The 22,296-nt window shown below is 40.4% G+C and overlaps 1 protein-coding gene across 11 annotated transcripts in view; it reads right to left on the bottom strand.

The window, feature by feature from the left end:
• Positions 1–22,296, bottom strand: part of nrxn3a (neurexin 3a) — a 735,897-nt gene that overhangs the window by 488,117 nt on the left and 225,484 nt on the right. For all 11 annotated transcript variants that reach the window (XR_007450902.1, XR_007450903.1, XM_049596227.1 and 8 more), the window contains one exon: positions 18,519–18,820. Coding sequence is in view for 9 of the 11 variants with exons in the window: in XM_049596227.1 (XP_049452184.1) it covers positions 18,519–18,820 (302 nt within the window). In the remaining 2 variants the exon portion in view is untranslated. The remainder of the gene's footprint in view (positions 1–18,518; positions 18,821–22,296) is intronic.

Below are 22,296 nucleotides of genomic sequence, written 5' to 3'. Positions count from 1 at the left end.
CTGTAACACTGTAATTTCTCAATTATGGGATCAATAAAGGTGTATCTTATCTTATCTTATCTTATCTTATTTCTCTATATATACACAGTGAGGGCGCGGTCTGCTGGAGGCTGCCCTCTTGCGTCGCTTTTCGCGTACCTAGAACTTGCCATCACTGAAGACGGTTAAGGTGAAGATCAATCTGGGGCGCTTCTGCATGAACCTGCTTTGTACTTTTATGATTCTGTTGCACTTTAAATGGAGGACCACACATATGTTTTGCCCCATAAGAGGGAAACCACGCCACCAAATAAAAGAAAAAGATCAGATAAGCGAGGATGGGACAAAACGCGAGTGAATATCAGCGTTGCTTATTCCAGGTGGAAAGTACTCCTGAAGGAGAAGGATTTCACAAGGGATGCAGAGGTTGCCTGCTTTCTGCTTGACAGGTAATCCAATCTGATATTTTAAAATTATTTTGGCTTCATGTTTGCAACTACTTTTCCCTCTCGTCTAAGTTTGAGTGGCGGCTATGTTTACGTGCTAACGTTATCCTAGCCTTGGCTACCGTTATCCCAGAGCTACAGCTAAATGGTTAGCCTAGCCTACAGCCTAAGCTATTGATTCCTCTTGTGCTGCTGCGAAGGCTGCCACCCTCTCTTCCTCCTCTTCCCTCTGGGTAGCCGAGACAGTAACGTTACCTCCTTGCCTAGCCGTTCTTGCACCGCCTCTACCCCCTTGCCCCCTTCGTCTCCCTGGTCTTCCTCCTCTCCCTCTCCCTCTTCCTCTTCCTCCTCTCCCTGTGTCCTGTGAAGGAACACTCTGGAAATGCAATATTATATATATATACATACATACATACATATATATATATATATATATATATATATATATATATATATATATATATGTTATTTTAGCATTTACCACGCTAATGTTTGATTGTGTTACCAAAACAATTAGAAATTATAGCTGCTACGCAGCAATTCTGAGCAACACACACACTAAAACAAAGCATATCACAACATAGAAGTTACATCATATAATTATGGCATGCCCTTCAAATTGTGGATGAGTGGCTGAATGGCATGCCCTTCAAATTGTGGATGAGTGGCTGAAGTGATCAGACTCAAAGGAAAGAAAAAACTCAAGAACAAGAAAGTAAGAATAACATTAACTGCTAGCAATTATGAACAAACTGGCCTGATATAGCTTAACATTATCCATGGTGACAAAGATGAAAAGATTTTTTAAAATGTAAAAGTAGCTCTTGGATAGACTCTGCATATTGACTGACAGCTAAGCCAAATAAACAGGAAAGAAACAAGGGATTACAGGGAAAAGTGTTGATAAAGAGTATTTGTCTCTCCGCAAAACTGCCTGGATCATAATTATTTTAACCTTGGTAGTCTCTAATCCACAGAGCATGATGCCTGAACATAGGACTTTCACATTAGAATGTCCGTTCTGCCTTAGCTGAGGCTTGAACTCACAACTTCTGAGACTGAGGTCCGTCTTCTATTTCACTGAGCTAATTGGCAAGTGACAGTTCATGTGTGGCTTCACAAATTGACTAAGCCAAGCAACAAGGTGCCAGACAGTAGCCATCCATGCCATGGAAAAGCAAATCTCAAAGTGAAAGTTCCAAAGCTGTAGCACATATGGTTGATTTGTTATGAATTTTCAAAGTTTTGAAATTTAGAGGCTTGCTGTAGCGCCACCATCAGGACTATTGTCTTGTGTTTCCAGTTGAGGACATCTGGCATGGGACTGGACCTTTATGAAAAGTTTGGGTAGATTTCTCATATGGAAATGTTGCACGAGCTAAGGCTTGAACTTACAATCTTCAACACCAAGAACCATCCTCTAGCTCACTGAGCTAATTGGCAAACAGAAATGTCACATGTAGCTTCACAAATTGACTAAGCCAGTCACCTGTGTGCAAGACAGCAGCTGTTAGTGTGAAAAGGCAGATTTCAAACGGCTGTCAAAAATTCAGTTAAGACAAAAATCCGAAAATACACAAATTGCATCTAGACAACATGGAGATGGTTGGTAATTTGTTTTAACTTTAGACGCTTGCTGTAGCGCCACCATCAGGACTATTGGCCTGTTTTTGCAGCTGAGGCAAAGCGGCATGGGACTGGACCTTTGTGCAAAGTTTGGTGATTTTTCGCACATGGGAAGTATGATTTCCTCGGAAGAAGAAGAAGAAGAAGAACATGCAGCAAAACAATAGGATCCTGGCAGCTTAGGCTGCCCGCCCCCTAATAAAACATTCCTAACATATATCTCACAGATAACTTATATCTCACTGGTAAGATATAACATATCGTAACATGGTTTAGATTCCTAAATAAATATTCACCTTGTCACTAGATACTCCTGAAAAACTCGAAAAACTTGTGGATACGCAACGCTTTTTGTCCTACGAGGCCACCATCACTCACCCAACGGGAGGGGTGAGCGAGTGAGCGCTGCAATCTAGAATTTGACCGCTGATGTCACTGTTACTCACCAGTGTTGCCAGATCTCGCGAGACAAATAAGCAACCAGACCTGTGAAAACAAGCCCAAAACAAGCAAATTTTTCTATGGATCCCCCCTAGGTTCTGAGGAGAGAAAAATAAATAAACTGTGTGCACGGTTTTACAATCTGTGGGGACGGATTTTAAACTGTGGGTACAGATTGTTAATATACATCCATGTGGACAGATTGGTAAACTGTACACAGTTTTGCAAAACTGTACCCACGGTACACAGTTTATTTATTTTTCTCCCCCCCTGAGCTTCAGGACAATGACCACAAGAGGGAGTTAAACCACCTTTTAACATTATTTAGCATTAGAAAACAGATGGGATATCAAATATAGACTGATGTACCAAGTACATTATATACACAGTAAACCTCTGATAATTAAAATTTGCACACACAAATAAATATCATCCTGAATTCACAAATTCTTTATTTATTATTGCTTTTTAAGCACTCATCTTCTGACGTTTTCCTAACCAGAAAAAAAAAACAGATTGCCCTGCTCTGCCTCTGATTGGCTAGTACTCGTTACCATCAGGTTCAAAGCCAATTAGAAGCAGGATGCGGGTGGGAAAAAACCTCTGCTGTCTCCTGTGTGTATGGTGAAAGGGGAGGGACAGAGGGAACAGGCAAGACAAACTATCCTACATATCGAAAATATCTGCTTGACAACTTATTATGGAGCTGGGAACAAGCCCAAATAAGCAACTACACTTTAGAAACAAGCTCAAAAAAAATGAGACCCGTGACTACCCATATTTGTAAGCGACTTTACAGAAAAACAAACCCAAAGTCGCTTATAATAAGTGGACTTGACAACACTGTTACTCACCATTTTTACACACGGCTTTAAGTCAGTCTAGGTTTCTTTGTTTATTTTATTAGTTAGTTTGAATCAAATCAGACGATTAATTTGCACATGCAAAACATGTAAACCAGTTATACTCAAAGGGATTTGATATGAAAGGTAGTGTCTTTTTATATTTATCTACATACAGGTTGTAGAGTGTGGAAGTGAATCATGACCAGTATTTAAATTAAAATGCATTTGCAGAAATGCTTTTTCATTTTAAGAACGTGGCTGCATTATTTGACTCATAAATAAAATTAATTAAATTTTAATTTATTTAAATTAATTAATTAATCATCAATCATCCGATTTACATTTTAATTTTCTTCTTCAAGACTGCTCATTCTTTCACTTAATTAAAATGAAAAAGAAAAAGACATTTGAGATTTAATTTTCAAAATATGCCCCAGAAAATAGATACCAAAATTCAATTTGAAATGTAAAATTTGAAAATTAAAATGCATTTGCAGAAATGCTTTTTCATTTTAAGAATATGGCTGCATTATTAGACTCATAAATAAAATTAATTAAATTTTAATTTATTTAAATTAATTAATTAATCATCAATCATCCGATTTACATTTTAATTTTTTTCTTCAAGACTGCTCATTCTTTCACTTAATTAAAATGAAAAAGAAAAAGACATTTGAGATTTAATTTTCAAAATATGCCCCAGAAAATAAATACCAAAAATCAATTTGAAATGTAAAATTTGAAAATTAAAATGCATTTGCAGAAATGCTTTTTCATTTTAAGAATATGGCTGCATTATTTGACTCATAAATAAAATTAATAATCAATCAACCTATTTACATTTTAATTTTCTTCTTCAAGACTGCTCATTCTTTCACGTAATTAAAACGAAAAAGAAAAAGACATTTGAGATTTAATTTTCAAAATATGCCCCAGCAAATAGATACCAGAATTCAATTTGAAATGTAAAATTTGAAAATTAAAATGCATTTGCAGAAATGCTTTTTCATTTTAAGAATATGGCTGCATTGTTTGACTCATAAATAAAATTAATAATCAATCAACCTATTTGCATTTTCATTTTCTTCTTCAAGACTGCTCATTCGTTTACTTAATTAAAATGAAAAAGAAAAAGACATTTGAGATTTAATTTTCAAAATATGCCCCAGCAAATAGATACCAAAATTCAATTTGAAATGTAAAATTTGAAAATTAAAATGCATTTGCAGAAATGCTTTTTCATTTTAAGAATGTGGCTGCATTATTTGACTCATAAATAAAATTAATAATCACTCAACCTATTTGCATTTTCATTTTCTTCTTCAGGACTGCACATTTTATGCCAGAATCAAAAAGAAAACAAAGAGGACCCTGGGCACTACTGCAGCACTGAAACTAAATCAATCGATGTCAGGCAAATTGATCACCCACCACTTTATCAGTGCATAAGTCACACACAGCCTACTTATTTTTCCGTCTTATTATTATTTTCCTTCCGCCAGATTTTGGTGCGTAACTTGTGCCACAGCTCTGAGTGCACACAGGGTCTTCATATAACATAGATTGAAGATTCAATATGAACAGTAAGGACACGCGTTTCCCTGCAGAATGAAATTAGTTCTTTTCTGTCACCAATTAATGCCAAACAATATAAATCTGAAGTATAAAACAGATCAAAATATATATGGCGTGCACTGTTTTAACATCTCTTTGCTTAGTGTAATATTAATGTGCCTGCCGCAGCTGGATCTGTGAGCAAATAACTCTGTTTATATAAAACCTACAAGTTTCTATGACTTTTCTTAAAAATGTGTCTTATATGTTTTCTGAAGCCTTTAAGTTACAAAAATGAAACACACTAGACTTCTGAGCATTTATACCTCCGACCGTGGCAGCAGTCACACAGACCGCTGCTGAAAATTATACATTTTGATACGTACAGGTGGGCTATACATATTGCAAAACTCTGTAAAAGTACACCAAAGCATACATTTTCGTTTCCAAATATTTATTTGAAAACAAAACCATTCATACGGTTAATAAAAAAATATTTTGTTAATGATAAAAAATGAATGTAATCTCAACAGTGACCGCGCCAGCCGGCAGGACTGAAGCTGAACTGCTTCCAATGTTCATTCATTCATTCATTCATTCATTCATTCATTCATTCAATCGTGTGTTCAGTGTGTGTGTGTGTGTGTGTGTGTGTGTGTGTGTTAGTATGTCAGAGAGGAGGAGCAGCACAGCAGCAAAAAAAAAAAAAAAAAAAAAAAAAAAAGGCATTAGAAAAAGCCAACAAATAGTGTTAATTAATTGACATGAGACATTGGAGAGGTTGTCAGTCCTATTCTATAGTCTGTAATTTTTTTTAAATCTTATCATAACTTCTCCGAAATTGCTTAAAAATGCATTTTTTGTTTGCTTCTGAGCACACAGGCAGACAATGAAGAAGTTACATATGACCGTTGCGGTGCTTGGAGGGGCGCTGTAATAGGGGAAAAAAAATGTTGTATATATGTATATATATATATATATATATATATATATATATATGTATGTAGAGAGAGAGAGAGAGAGAAAGAGGGAGAGAGAGACAAGCCAACAAACCTAACAGGCTGTTGTGGCTGGCTACTAGCTGACTACCAGCTTGCTACCAGCTAGCTAGCATCAGGGCTGCCAACTCTCATGCCCACGCTCAATTGGCACTTTTCTTAGGACACGCCCATTTTCTCACACAATGAAAAACAAATTTATTACTGATAACTTGGGCTGCCCTGGATATGTGTGCACTAATTAATGTTTTAAATAAAGAGATGACAAAGCTGTTCAAATAAACACAAGAAATATGTGTTCTAGAGAAAGGATCAGCACTCAGTGAATAACCTCCAAAGCCCTATGATAAGCCATTAAGCCATCTTTGGGGTCATCAGGAGGGAACCTCCTTTCACCAGTGTTTCGTCTAGTTGGTCCCACAACACCTCCAGGAGGCTAGACAGTGATCTCGGGTGTCCCAGAGACACTCTCCTAATGCCAGCTCTCACTGCTCCCCACACCGACCCAACAACCTCCTTTACCTTACTTTGGGCTTTCTCAGCCCAAACAGCACTGCCACCTTCAACAAACCCAGGCTCCGTTTATGCAAGATACTAAATTTCTGAGCACAATCACCACACCCTATTTCACATGCTACATATCATAACACCAATATAAGCTAAAGTTAAAGGAGATAGAAAAGATTAACTCACAGAATCAGCAAACACACTCACCTTGCAGCATGATCCCAAACAAAAATGACTCAAATAGGCCACTCCCACACTTAAATAACCTTATTTCTTCCTGGATTTTCTCCTGAGAGGACTGATTGGTGGATCTCTCCATCTGATCTCAAGGAATTACAGTGCCCTCCAAAAGTATTGGAACAGTGAGGCCAATTCCTTTATTTTTGTTGTAGACTGAAAATATTTGGGTTTGACATCAAAAGATGAATATGAGACAAGAGATCAACATTTCAGCTTTTATTTCCAGGTATTTACATCTGGATCTGATACACAACTTAGAAGACAGCATTATTTGTAATGGAACACAAAATTTTTAGGTGAGCAAAAGTATTGGAACATATAAACTTAAAATAGATTAAAGTGAATGAGACTTAATATTTAGTTGCAAATCCTTTGTTTTCAATAACTGCATCAAGCCTGTGACCCAGTGACATCACCAAACTTTTGCATTCTTCTTTTGTGATGCTTTTCCAGGCTTTCACCATAGCCTCTTTCAGTTATTGTTTGTTTTGGGGGGTTACTCCCTTCAGTCTCCTCTTCAGCAGGTAAAATGCATGCTCTATTGGGTTTAAGTCTGGAGACTGACTTGGCCAGTCTAAAACCTTCCACTTCTTGCCCCTGATGAACTCCTTTGTTGTTTTGGCAGTGTGTTTTGGGTCGTTATCTTGCTGCATGATGAAGGATCTCCCAATCAGTTTGGTTGCATCTTTCTTTAAATTAGCAGACAAAATGTTTCTGTAGACTTTTGAGTTCATTTTGCTGCTGCCATCATGTGTTACATCATCAATGAAGATGAAAGAGCCCGTCCCAGAAGAAGCCATGCAAGCCCAAGCCATGACATTACCTCCACCGTGTTTCACAGATGAGCTTGTATGTTTGGGATCATGAGCAGATCCTTTCTTTCTCCAAACTTTCGCCTTTCTGTCACTTTGGAAAAAGTTCATCTTTGTCTCATCAGTCCATAAAACTTTTTCCCAGAATTTTTGAGGCTCATCTCTGTACCTTTTGGCAAATTCCAGCCTGGCCTTCCTATTCTTCTTGCTAATGAGTGGTTTGCATCTTCTGGTGTAGCCTCTGTACTTTTGTTCATGAAGTCTTCTGCGAACAGTAGATTGTGATACCTTCACTCCTGCCCTCTGGAGGTTGTTGCTGATGTCACTAACAGTTGTTTCAGGGTCTTTCTTTATAGCTCTCACAATGTTTCTGTCATCAACTGCTGATGTTTTCCTTGGTCTACCTGTTCGACGTCTGTTGCTTAGTACACCAGTGGTTTCTTTCTTCTTCAGGACATTCCAAATGGTTGTACTGGCTATGGCCAATGTTTGTGCAATGGCTCTGATTGATTGTCCATCTTCTCTCAGATTCACAATTGCTTCTTTTTCGCCCATAGACAGCTCTCTGGTTTTCATGTTGGTTCCACCTCTAAATGCAGTCTGCACAGGCAAAATCTATCGTACCCAATCTGAAACTGAGCTCAGACATTCAGTGCTATTTATTGTTTGAATAATCAATGTAATTGGTAGACACCTGGGCAACAAAACACACCTGTCAGTGACATGTTCCAATACTTTTACTCTCATGAAAAATGGGTGGGTTCAAACAAAAGGTGTTATCTTGTAAGTTGTGTATCAGATCCAGATGTAAATACCTGGAAATAAAAGCTGAAATGTTGATCTCTTGTCCCATATTCATCTTTTGATGTCAAACCCAAATATTTTCAGTCTACAACAAAAATAAAGGAATTGGCCTCACTGTTCCAATACTTTTGGAGGGCACTGTATGTACCCTGCTTAGTAGGTCCCCCTGCTGGCCCCCAACGGACATTATTCCTCCTCATCCAAATCCACTAGATCTAGCTGCTTCATCTGACATTTCTGTCACTGTCTTTCTCAAACTCTGTCTCCACACTCCGAGTTCCCCCAGGAGTGAGACAGCTGATCTTGCTATGTATCCCCTACACCCCACTTCCACTGGACAAATCCAAGTTTTCCACCCTCGCTGCTCAGCTTCTGCTCCTAAGTCTGCATACCTAAGCTTTTTTCGTTCACAAGCTTCTTCCACTGAGTCTTCCCAAGGAACTGTCAACTCAGTGAAATAAACTATCTGTTGACTCACTGACCATAACACTATGTCAGGCTTCTGATTGGTATAAACTATTTCCTGGGGAACAACAAGCTTTCCTCCTAAATCTACTTGCATTTCCCAGTCACAAGCACCTTCTAGGCGGTCACACCCTTGCCTCCTTACTAACTTATCACTTCTGTATTTCTCCCCCTCACGGACAAACTGAATTGCTAAACTCCTATTCTTAAAACCTTCTGAATTTGCCTGTCTTTGTTTCCCTTCGATGCCTTCAGCTAAACTGTTCAACACTGGTTATGTCACCATGTATACCGGCCTTGTGACAAGCTAACTTTACAGCCTGACAAAACATGTGTTCACGTGCCGCAACCTTAAAGCAATGGACATGATGGGTCCCCATTTACCCACAGTTTTAGGTTCTGGGTGGTTGGTAACACATCGTATGTAGCCCCTACCAGGAATCTAATACGATTACACAGGTTCCTCCATCTAAGCTTCCTATTCTCTACACTTTCCCAATTCAACCACTGTCCCTGCTTAGCCTGGGCCACTACCTTTGCACCCGTTAATATTTCCTCCTGTCTACATATCTGTTCCACAACCAGCTTTCTTTTATCTTTGTATTCCATACCGGTTTGCCTGAGCCAAGCCCCAGGCCTCCACGGTCAAACTGAACATTACCTACAATCTCTGCGTGCCTAAGAGCTGCCTCTGCCTCATGAACTGCCGATCTTGGGTTCCATTTCCTCCCCTTGGTTGGATTTGGAACCACACTCCTAACTACCACATCCTTACTCCTGGATAACAACAGCTCTATCCTGGCCTTGGTACATTTAAATTCCTATGTTAAACTAGATACTGGCAACTGAAGTATCCCTTTTCCATACAATACAACACTTCTTAGACCCCTAGGGGTGCCAAACCACTTCCTAATATAGGAGCTAACCGACCTTTCCATTCTCTCCACAATGGATATTGGAATTTCATAAACTGACAGTGGCCACATTAACCTAGCATATAGCCCAAACTGCAAACACCACAACTTCAGTTTTCCTGGAAGTTCTGATTTATCTATTCTATCCAATCCTTCAGCCACATCTTTTCTAAATTTCACCACCTGTTCCTCATCATTCAACTCCACATTGTCATAGAAGATGATGAAATCCCAACAATTAGGGAAAAGTCAGTTAAGAGCTTAGGTAGGTGGTACAAACTTCCTATCACTTAACTTCCCTTTACGTATTGAGATGCTTCTAGACTTACTAGGCTTGATCTTCATGCTGGCCCACTTGAGGTTCTTATTTACCCTCTCTAGTAGCCTCTTTGTACATGGCATTGTTGTGGTCACCAGTGTCATGTCATCCATGTAAGTCCTAACTGAAAGATGCACCTGGTTTTGCCGTCTCTCCCCACCTACCACCCACTTGGAAGCCCTGATGATTACTACCATTGCCATAGTAAATGCTAATGGAGAAATTGTACACCCTGCCTAATACCTATTTCTAGCCTCTGCCAACCTGTTGTGAAACCTGCCGTACTTAGACTCAACCTAATATCCTGAAAATATGCTTTCACTAAGTTAACAACTACCTGTGGCACTTTGAAGTAGTCAATCGCACTCCAAATGAGGCTATGTAGTACTGAACCAAACGCATTTGCAAGATCTAAAAATATTACATGCAGGTCCCTTTTTTTAATCTTCAAGTTAAAGACTATACAGTATCTCACATAAGTGAGTATACCCCTCCCATTTTTGCAAATATTTAATTATATCTTTTCATGGGACAACACTATAGAAATGACACTTTGATATAAGTTAAAGTAGTCAGTGTACAGCTTGTATAGTAGTATGGATTTACCTTCCTCTGAAAATTATTCAAAACACAGCCATCAACATCTAAACAGCTGGCAACATAAGTGAGTACACCCCACAGTGAACATGTCCACATTGTGCCTAAAGTGTCAATTTTCTGTGTGCCAACCATTATTATCTAGCACTGCCTTAACCCTTTTGGGCATGGAATTCACCAGAGCTCACAGGTTGCTTCAGAAATCCTCTCCCACTCCTCCATGATGACATCATGGAGCAGATGGATGTGAAGACACCTTGCACTACCCCACCTTCAGCTTGAGGATGCCCCACAGGTGCACAGGTAAGTTTAAGGCTGGATACATAATTCAATTCAATTTTATTTATACAGCCCAATATCACAAATCACAATTTGCCTCACAGGGCTTTACAGCATACAACATCCCTCTGTCGTTATGACCCTCGCAGCGGATAAGGAAAAACTCCCCCCAAAAAAAACCCTTTAACAGGGAAAAAAAACGGTAGAAACCTCAGGAAGAGCAACTGAGGAGGGATCCCTCTTCCAGGACGCGACAGACGTGCAATAGATGTCGTACAGAACAGATCAGCATAATAAATTAACAGTAATCCGTATGACACAATGAGACAGAGAGAGAGAGAGAGAGAGAGAGAGAGAGAGAGATGCAGGTAATGACAGTAGCTTACAACAACATTATTGAAAGTAATAATATTATAGTTATAGTTCTGGCTACTGTGGTACAATATGTTGAAAGTATGTATTAATATCTGGCAGTATACATGTGTGACAATAGTCGTGTATAATAACAGTAGAAGTATGACTAATGACTAATGATGGCAGCAGCAGCAGCAGGAGGCATCTGGCAGGACCACGGCAGCAGCACAACCACACACGTCACGCTGTCCAGGCACCGCTGCGATATGAGTTAATCTGAGAGACAGTGGAGCAAAAAGGCTCCGGAGAAGAAGCCGAGTTAGTGACATCCAGAATGGCCGAGTTAGCAAGATGCAGTAATAGAATACCAGAGAGAGAGAGAGAGAGAGAGAGAAGAAGAAGAAGAGAAGGTGCCCGGTGTATTATAGGGGGGTCCTCCGGCAGACTAGGCCTAAGTCAGCCTAACTAGGGGCTGGTACAGGGCAAGCCTGAGCCAGCCCTAACTATAAGCTTTATCAAAGAGGAAAGTCTTAAGTCTAGTCTTAAATGTGGAGACGGTGTCTGCCTCCCGGACCGTAACAGGAAGATGATTCCACAGGAGAGGAGCCTGATAGCTAAAGGCTGTGGCTCCTGATCTACTTTTGGAGACTTTAGGGACCACGAGTAACCCTGCGTTCTCAGAGCGCAGTGTTCTGGTGGGATAATAAGGCACTATGAGCTCTCTAAGATATGACGGAGCTTGACCATTTAGAGCTTTATAAGTTAACAGTAGGATTTTAATTTCAATTCTGGATTTTACAAGGAGCCAGTACAGAGAAGCTAAAACAGGAGAAACACGATCTCGTTTCTTAGTTCCTGTTAGCACACGTGCTGCTACATTCTGAATTAGCTGGAGAGTTTTTAAGGACTTACTAGAGCTACCTGATAACAGAGAGTTACAGTAATCCAGCCTTGAGGTAACAAAAGCGTGGACCAATTTTTCTGCATCTTTTCGGGTCAGGATAGGCCTGATTTTCGCAATATTACGCAGATGAAAAAATGCAGTCCGTGAGGTTTGTTTTAAATGAGAATTAAAAGAAAAATCTTGATCAAATATTACTCCGAGGTTTCTTACGGTAGTGCTAGAGGCCAGAGCAATGCCATCAAGAGAAACTATGTCATCAGATAAAGAGTCTCTGAGTTGTTTGGGGCCAAGAACAATAACTTCAGTTTTGTCTGAATTTAACATCAGGAAATTGGTGCTCATCCAAGTTTTTATGTCCTTAAGGCAATTATGGAGTTTAGTTAATTGATTACTTTCTTCTGGCTTCATCGATAAATACAACTGAGTATCATCCGCATAACAATGGAAATTTATAGAGTGATTTCTAATGATGTTACCTAAAGGTAGCATATATAGAGTAAATAGGATTGGTCCGAGCACAGAACCTTGCGGAACTCCCAAAACAAACTTTGGTACGTAAGGACGATTCATTATGAACGTGAACAAACTGAAAACGATCAGATAAATAAGATTTAAACCAGCTTAGTGCAGAACCTTTTAGGCCAATTAAGTGATCCAGTCTCTGCAGTAGAATTTGATGGTCAATTGTGTCAAACGCCGCACTAAGATCTAATAAAACAAGTACAGAGACAAGTCCTTTGTCTGAAGCAATCAGAAGGTCATTTGTAATTTTAACTAGTGCTGTCTCAGTGCTATGATGCACTCTAAATCCTGACTGAAATTCCTCAAATAAATTATTATCATGGAGAAAATCACACAGCTGGTCTGCGACTACTTTCTCAAGGATCTTTGACATAAAGGGAAGATTAGATATTGGTCTATCGTTGGCTAACACCTCTGGATCCAGGGTGGGCTTTTTTAGTAGAGGTTTAATTACAGCTACCTTAAAAGACTGTAGTACATAGCCTGTTAATAAGGATATATTGATCATATCTGATATATGAGTGTTAACTAAAGGAAAGACCTCCTTAAGTAGCCTAGTTGGGATGGGGTCTAAGAGACACGTTGATGATTTGGATGAAGAAATCACTACAGTCAATTCTTGAAGAGAAATTGGGGAGAAGCAATCTAAATATATATTAGGTTTTACAGCTGTGTTTGAGGTTAGATAGGTACTATCTGAGGACAGGAGGTCATGAATTTTGCCTCTAATAGTTAGAATTTTGTCATTAAAAAAGCTCATAAAATCATTACTGCTAAGGGCTAAAGGAATACAAGGCTCAATAGAGCTTTGACTCTCAGTCAGCCTGGCTACAGTGCTGAAAAGAAACCTGGGGTTGTTCTTATTGTCTTCTATTAATGCTGAGTAATAGTTTGCTCTGGCATTGCGGAGGCCCCTCTTATAAGTTTTGAGACTGTCTGTCCAGATTAAACGAGATTCTTCCAGTTTGGTTAATCCCCAATTCCTTTCAAACTTTCGCGATATTTGTTTTAACTTACGGGTTTGAGAGTTATACCAAGGAGCGAATTTTCTTTGCTTTTTTAACTTCTTTTTAAGAGGAGCTACAGAGTCAAGTGTTGTTCGTAGCGAGCCTACGGCGCTATCGACAAAATGATCAAAGTCGGTACGGGAAACCTCTGTTACTGAGGACTTGGTATTGAATTTAATGGAGTAATCTTTTCCTTAAATTTTACAGCACTATCTGATAAACATCTAGTATAGTAACTGTTGCTGAGTGGCGTGTGATCGAGTAAAAAGAAATCAAAAGTAATCAGATAATGATCCGATAGCGAGGGATTCTGTGGAAAGACTTTTAGGTTATCAATTTCAATTCCATACGTCAGAACTAGATCAAGGGTATGGTTAAAACAATGAGTGGGTTCATGTACACCCTGACTGAAGCCAATGGAGTCTAATAATGAGATAAACGTGGTAGCCAGGGAGTCATTATCAATGTCGACATGAATGTTAAAATCGCCTACAATAATAACTTTATCTGATTAAAGAACTAAACTGGATAAAAACTCTGAGAATTCAGATACAAATTCAGAATACGGGCCAGGAGCACGGTACACTATAACAAATAAAAGTGGCTGCGAGGTTTTCCAGGTTGGATGTAAAAGACTAAGAACAAGGCTTTCAATTGAATTATAATCTAGTTTAGGTTTAGGGCTGATTAACAGGCTAGAGTTAAAAATGGCTGCAACTCCCCCTCCTCGGCCGCTGCCTCGAGGAATGTGGGTATTACTATGACTGGGAGGAGTGGATTCATTTAGACTGACATATTCATCTTGACACAGCCAGGTTTCAGTGAGACTGAGTAAATCAATATTATTATCTGATATTAATTCGTTTACTAACACTGCTTTAGACGATAGAGACCTAATATTTAACAGTCCGCATTTAATTCTCCTGTTTTGTCTTTCTGTCACAGAAGAGGTTTTAATTTTTATGAGGTTGTTATGCACAACTCCTCTTTGTTTAATTTTAGATTTAAATAATTTAGGTGGTCGGGGGACAGACACCGTTTGTATAAAATTATGAAAACTATGGCTGGGTAACTGAACTAGAAGCTCAGAGAAGCGTGTAGGACTGCGTCTCCGAGTCCTGGTCTCAACTCTGGGTGGTCAGGGATTTAAATTACTGATAAAGTTTGCCAGGTTTCTAGAAATGAGAGCAGCTCCATCCAAAGTGGGATGAATGCCGTCTCTCCTAATAAGACCAGGTTTTCCCCAGAAAGTTTGCCAATTATTAACGAAACCCACATCGTTTGCTGGACACCACCTGGACAGCCAGTGATTAAATGATGACATGCGGCTAAACATGTCATCACTGGTCAGATTTGGGAGGGGTCCAGAGAAAACTACGGAGTCCGACATCATTTTTGCATATTCACACACCGAGGCAATATTAATTTTAGTGACCTCCGATTGGCGTAACCGGGTGTCATTGCCGCCGACGTGAATAACAATCTTACTGAATCTACGTTTAGCTTTAGCCAGCAGTTTTAAATTTGATTCAATGTCGCTCTGGCCCCAGGGATACATTTGACTATGGTCGCTGGTGTTGCTAACTTCACGTTCCTCAGAATAGAGCTGCCAATAACCAGAGTTTTATCCTCAGCGGGTGTGTCGCTGAGTGGGGAAAAGCGGTTGGAAACGTGAACAGGCTGGTGGTGAGCCGTGGGCTTCGGCTTGGAGCTGTGCATCTGGCGAACTGTAACCCAACCTCCTGGCTGAACGGGAGTTACCGGAGGACAGTTAGCAGAGGCTAAGGCTATGCTATGTGGCTCTGCACCGGCTACAGGGGGCTGGCTAACTACCGCAGCTACTGAATGGTTTTCCATGGTGCGGAGCTGCGCTTCTAATTCACTAAGCCTCGCCTCCAACGCAGCAAATAAGCTACACTTATTACAATTACCGCTGTCGCTAAAGGAGGCAGAGGCATAACTGAACATGTGGCACACCGAGCAAGAGAGAGCAGAGGGAGAAGCCATCGCTAACTGTAAAGCTAATGTAGCTACCAAGGCTGGTAACGTGCAAACAACAGCTAAGAGATTAGCGAGAAAGTCGTAGAAAGGAGGAGAGCTATAACGTTAAGTGCTTAAACAGAACCTGTGTGGGTTAAGACTTGAAGTAGACGTTAAAGCAACGTTAAAGCAACTGAAGTGAGAAAGCAGGTTAGTAGAATTCACCAGAGCAGCATAGAGACGCTGTCACAGAAACACCGGAAATGACACAACTCGCTTACTGCAATACGTCAGTTAATCGAGATGGTTTGGGCATACTTGGCCAGTCCATCACCTTCACCTTCAGCTTCCTCAGCAAGGCAGTTGTCATCTTCTAGGTGTGTTTTGGGTCATTATCATGTTGGAAAACTGCATTGCAGCTCAGTTTCTGAAGGGTGGCGATCATGCTCTGCTTGGAATTCATGTTTCCCTAAATGAACCGAGCTCCCCAGAGCCGGCAGCACTCATGCAGCCCCAAACCATGATGTTGCCACCACTATACTTGACTGTAGACAAGGGACAGCTGTCCTGGTGCTCTTTCAGCATGTGTGGCACCTTGGTGAAGAGCACCATGACAACCGTCCCTTGCCTACAGTCAAGTATAGTGGTGGCAGCACTAATGCTGCCCCAAACCATGATGCTGCCACCACTGTGTCTTCACATTCATCTGCTCCATGATGTCATCATGGAGGAGTGGGAGAAGATTCCTGAAGCAACCTGTGAGCTCTAGTGAATTCCATGCCCAAAAGGGTTAAGGCAGTGCTAGATAATAATGGTTGGCACACAAAATATTGACACTTTAGGCACAATTTTGACATGTTCACTGTGGGGTGTACTCACTTATGTTGCCAGCTGTTTAGATGTTGATGGCTGTGTTTTGAGTAATTTTCAGAGGAAGGTAAATCTATACTACTATACAAGCTGTACATTGACTGCTTTAAGTTATATCAAAGTGTCATTTCTATAGCGTTGTCCCATGAAAAGATAAAATTAAATATTTGCAAAAATGAGAGGGGTGTACTCACTTATGTGAGATACTGTAGATGGAACAGATACTCGCTGTCTCAACAATTATCTAAATAACATATGTTACCTTACTAATTCATGCAAATGAACATTTCTTTTTTTCTTGCTGGAGCTCAATGTGCTATCTCAGGAATCAATTTCATCAAATATAAATTGTCAAATAGAAATAGTCCATAAATAGCATGATGCACCAAAAAGCATTTAGTGAGTTAGTGGTTTCAGCTTTGTCAGTCACTCAGGGTGATTAATCAACATCATTATAGCTATGGGGTCTGGAGGTTAGCAAGTATACTGATCACTTATATACAGTGGTCGAATTGTTATTTTTTAACAAGGGGGATGCAATGTAGCTTTGATTTTTTTGCATGCACACATAATCAAATATGACAGCACAGATGTGCAAAATTAATCAAGATAAAGAAAAATGGCATGACCTATACCTGCTGCCTTTAAAAACACAAATAATGCAGTAATATTGCTATTGCAATACAGACAAAAAAATGTTTAGAATATAAATAAGATTAGTTCTAAAATAGCTGTGAAAATTAATCTTAGAGTTACTCTTATCCTATAGACATTTCCTTAGCCAGTTATAATTTCTCCTTACTCCTTGGCTGATAATTGGTGATGCTGTCAGGTCCCTGTCCTGATACCTGCCTGGTTTCTCCCTTTCCCTCTTCTATCTATTGCATTAATATAGACAATAAATATGCAAAGCAAAATTCATAAATAGAATTAGGAATAGTAGTGGTGACATAGCTGTGGAAATTAATCGCACAGTCACTTTTGTACTCTAGATATTTTCTCTCAGACAGTTATAATCTCTCCTCACCTGTAAGGACCCTGCATGATCATCCTTGCTGGCCTCTGGTCCACTGTCTCCTCCCTGACCCTGCTCTTTATATTGTAGCAATAAATATTAAAAAAAATATGTGCAAAGCATTAGTGAGCACAAGTTCTTATTAAGGAGGAGTGGGTTTTTCATAGCATGAAACTAGCTAGCAATGTAGTTAACATAGGTAACATTAATATTAGTGTTCTTGTTAACTAGCTTAACTTGATACACTGGCATCTATTAATTATTCATCATTTAGCTAACATTATCTACCTGCAACAGCATTACTCAGCTTCCACGGTTTGTTTGGAAGAAACTGTAGCTACAAGGTTTTTTGCTTCTTGCTAGCTGGTTTGCTGAACATAGTTAACACAGCGGCACTGTCCATCCACTGTCTCATCTGTGCGATTGATTCAGATCACAAAATGACAGCATGTGTATGCGCCCGATGCAGTCTACTCATGGTGCGTTTAAAGACGGCTTGGAAAAACACATTACCACATGATAAAAACGAATTGAACGGTTGTAACGGCTGCAAAAAGTGTGGGGGACAGAGGGCATAGATATGGGAAGTGCGGGGGACATGTTCCCTGTGTCTCTCTCTCAAATTACGTCCGTGCCTGCACACACAGATTCTAGATTAACAAGGGGGATGCTTTTTGGTCAATTTTCTAACAAAGGGGATGGCATCCCCCCTCATCCCCCCTCAATTCGACCACTGCTTATATATTAATTTGTCATTGACCACGAATATTGACTTTGCTTTGCATCGATAAATGCTTCAAAATTGAGAATTTGACTGTGGAACTTTTTAACAAAATTCCTTGGGGTTGAGAAGTGAAGACCCCAACCCCTGTTGTGGATAATGGAATAACTCTACTCATAAAATGCACTGACTTCACCAAATCTCACTCAGTCTCACTCATTAAACTGACATTTTCACAGCCCCGTACCACGTTTTAACTCAACTGCTCTGCATCATCATCAGTATAGTTTTATTTTGTACATCCACCTCTGTGCCTTACCTGTCGGAGGTTGCGGGTCACTTTGACATCATGCCACGAGTTGTCGTTGAACTTCCCATTGACTGGCTCTACGATGGCCTCAAAAGCACCGGAGCCCAGGTTGATAACGAGGGAGACAGCTCCATCCTTCAGCGCCAGGTTGACATAGTCAGCAGACTTGCCGGTGTGAAGGATAAGGCCGTTGCGCTGCCATGTCTTGAAGGAGAGTGTGATCTCATCACTGCTGCTCTGGATGGGGTTCTGGGAGAGATCGTAGCAGAAGTACTCTGAGCCACGGAAAGTGGCCACATTCTCTTCCCTGGCTGTGGTGAGAAGAAAAAAAGAAGAGAGGTGCTGGGAATAGTATATTTTCAGTCATCTGACAGTTTGCCAAATTCCAATTAGGCCCATGACATTAACAATATTTCTATTTAATGAAAAGTACAGCAATTAAAACAAATTAGTTTGGGTTTGAATATCTTCATCAGCATCATGACTTCAGATGAAAACAGAAACTAGAGCTAAAAAATCATGTTAGTACAAATCCAGCCCAAGATTCAAATCCTGTCAGAGCAAATGTCAGTGCATATCTCAAGTCCTTGAGGGCAAGTCCAAGTCCATTCACAAATCTCCATAAGACAGTGCAAGACAGTAGCAATTCTTTTAGATCTGCTGCTTCCTGATTAAAACAACAAGACATTTATGTTTCTATTTTTTTTTTTAACATAGCTGAGATCAAGTCCATTCATTTTATGAGCTTAATATCTAAATAATCAAGGTGTGTGGCCATTTTTTTTTTATCATTCCTAGGTCAAAAGTTAGTGGGTATATATTAAAAGGCAAGAAAACCAAACTGGTCTCACTCTGAAGTAATCATGTTTGGGCAGTGACCTTCTGGTGTCAGACACCAATGAAAAAAGCCATCTTTTTGTGACGGCACGATATTTGGCCAGTCACTGTTAAAGGCATTGTTTAAAAGCACCCAGTGGCGTCAGAGGGAAACGCGGCGGGACAACGACAGAAGTTAAGGGAGAGAATATGTTGGGTGGGAGGCATAGTGGATGGGTCCAGCAACCACAGACCTTCACCCAGGTGTTTGCTTCCTATAAGATTTTAAAGCCAACCCCTGTTCGTTTTTTCCTAAGGAAGGAAAAAAGGAAGGAAAAAAAAAAGTCAAATCGCAATGATGTACTGAGGTAGTGCTTAATTTTGAAAGACACTGTATGCAAACTGTACTTTTTCGTGAAAACTAAAATATATTTTTAAAACAGACAATGCATAACAGGCCGAAGTTGGCACAATGTCCAAGAACATCAACAACCAATGCACCCAGGGTACCTTGGATGTCATATCTTGACATGGAAAGTCCATGACCATGTGACAAGGTTAGAGTGAGAATGTGTAGAAGAAAACAGATGTATAAGGTTAAAAAAGACTACTTATGATTATTACTTTGAAAACATACTTTTAGGTGAGTAAAAATTGGTAAAATCAAGTAATAATCACTGGATAATGTAAGACATTTGGAACAGACATATAAACAGCGCCACCAATATTCAACATGTGACAAAGAAGAATGCCAAAGATGAGAGAAGTCAAGGGAGCCTGCAGATAACTATCATTTAACATCATCAAAGGCCTAATCTTGACATAGTGGTTATGTTTGTGATGAAACAGAAAGAAGCAAAGATGGGAGGGAAAACCACAGAGAAAGGTCAGGATAGGGTGTACAGACTGTGTTTGTAATATTGGTAAAAGAGAAATGCAGAAGAGAAAGCAGGGAAGTGCTGAAAGAAAGAGAGGAATGGGCCCTGGAGAACTGAGGGATAAAACAGAAAAAAAAAAATTCCAGTCAGGAGTCATTACCTGTGAGATCATCTCTAATTGACTCACTGTTGCTTAAGCAAAAATACCAGACTGTGGGCTCAGTCACAACACAGCACAATTCATCAGCCACAAAGATGCTACAGGGATCTGCATGCACCCCCTCATGCACAGTGCTGCATGAGTGCTTTCATGTCCTCTGCAAGAAGACCCACCCCACAAAACAATGGGGGAGGGGACAAAACAAAATGGCCACTGCTGTCATCTCCTCACACCTCACACAACATAGATCGCTCAAACATGTAATGAGAGAGACGAGTTGAGGCCTATGCTTTAGTGCTAAAGCTCTGTTTATAGTAAATCATGAAAAATGAATGATCTCTGGAAGATCCACTTAGTCGACCTCACATGCTCTTACTTGCCTTGCCTTCTTGTTAATACTCACATTGCAAATGAGCAAACATACCTCCTAAAAGTATGATATGGGCAAAAGTGAAAGACTGGTTTCCTGCTGTGGTTTAAACCTAAAACTGAGTTTGTTTTCCTTGGGTTACTGAGCAGTGTAACAAAGTGAGTGAGAAGACATCATTTGTCCCCATTTTCACCGTCATAGGTAAATTAGGTAAGTGAGATACTTGTGTTTGTCATCTGTTTATGTATGTTAAATGGTACGCTCTGGCTGAGTGCTCTGAGACAAGTAAGAAAGTTGAACTCTATAATTACCTGTTTCTGGAATGGTGTTGGTTTTCCCTTTCAGAAATGGTACGGTACAGCCTAGATTGACTCCTGCTGATGGAAGGGTCTATATAAGCAGTTGTTTCTGGCTGGTGCAGGGGGTTGAGACATCAGCGTGTAGTTGTGTGCACGTGAGATGTTGGCCTCTAGTTTCGCAGACTGGGCGAGGTAGAAAGAGGGAGGAGAGAAGGCGTGGAGTGGGTTTTACACAGCCAATTCACATCACACCAATCAAATGAGCCCCTTTCCTCACCCTTTAATGCGACGCACAAAGACGTAATGACTCAATTCGCCATGGCAGAAGAGAGCAGCAGCATCAGACAGCCAAACTTCTCCCAGGAGGAAACTGATGTTTTGGTCCGGGAGGTCCAAGCTCGCAGTGTCCGAATATACGGAACTGCGAGCAGACCTCCACGGGCTGATGATGCAAAGGTAGCCTGGGAGGAGGTCACCACAATTGTAAATCAATGATGCGTTTCTCTCGTGCGCGTGCGCTCTCTATTTCTCTCTCGCAGTCTCACTCTGTTTCTTTTCTTTTGACTTTTCTAAGATGACAGATGCCGAATATATACTCCTTATCTGATGCTGTGGTTGTTTGTGGTTGGCTGAAAGGGATGGGAACTCATTAGTTTGCAGCTGAGTTAATCAAATCAGGATGGGTTTCCATTACGCGTGCCAAACGTGCCAAACGTGCCAAATGGTGTCAGTCCCCTTTGATCTGACATCAGATGTGACGGGACAGTCGATATAGAGATACATTTATGTTCTGATTGCAGATACTTGCATTGAATAGTGTTTGTGGGTATTTATTGCATTGTTAATGTGCCTGACATTCTGGAAACCTGCCTGTGAGGTTTTGGTGACGTGTGCGCACTGTCCGCCAGTCAGCCAAACTTTGACTTACATCGGCTGCGCTCCACCTGCGCTGACAGTAGACCTGGTTTCAGCTGACGAGCTTTTAGCGCACCTTCGGCGAAGCCTTTTGGCATAAAACTGTCACTGCGCCAAGCTTGATCTGTCGACACCTACCCCTGCTGCGCTGCCACACCCATCTCAGCGCAACTTGGTCTGCCAAACTACCAAACTGAGTGCGCCTTGGGTTGCGCTGCTCGAAACTAGCTCTTCGCGTGGTTCGTCACTCTGCACCGCGCCGGGAAACTAGCAGCCGGAGTGCTAAGGATCACAGACGGAGTGCACTCCGTGTGTGTGTTTTGACCAACAACATAATGATAACATGGTC

Source organism: Epinephelus fuscoguttatus, linkage group LG14 (genome assembly GCF_011397635.1).
Source record: "Epinephelus fuscoguttatus linkage group LG14, E.fuscoguttatus.final_Chr_v1".
NCBI lineage: Eukaryota > Metazoa > Chordata > Actinopteri > Perciformes > Serranidae > Epinephelus > Epinephelus fuscoguttatus.
This window is presented reverse-complemented; position numbering and strand designations above follow the sequence as displayed.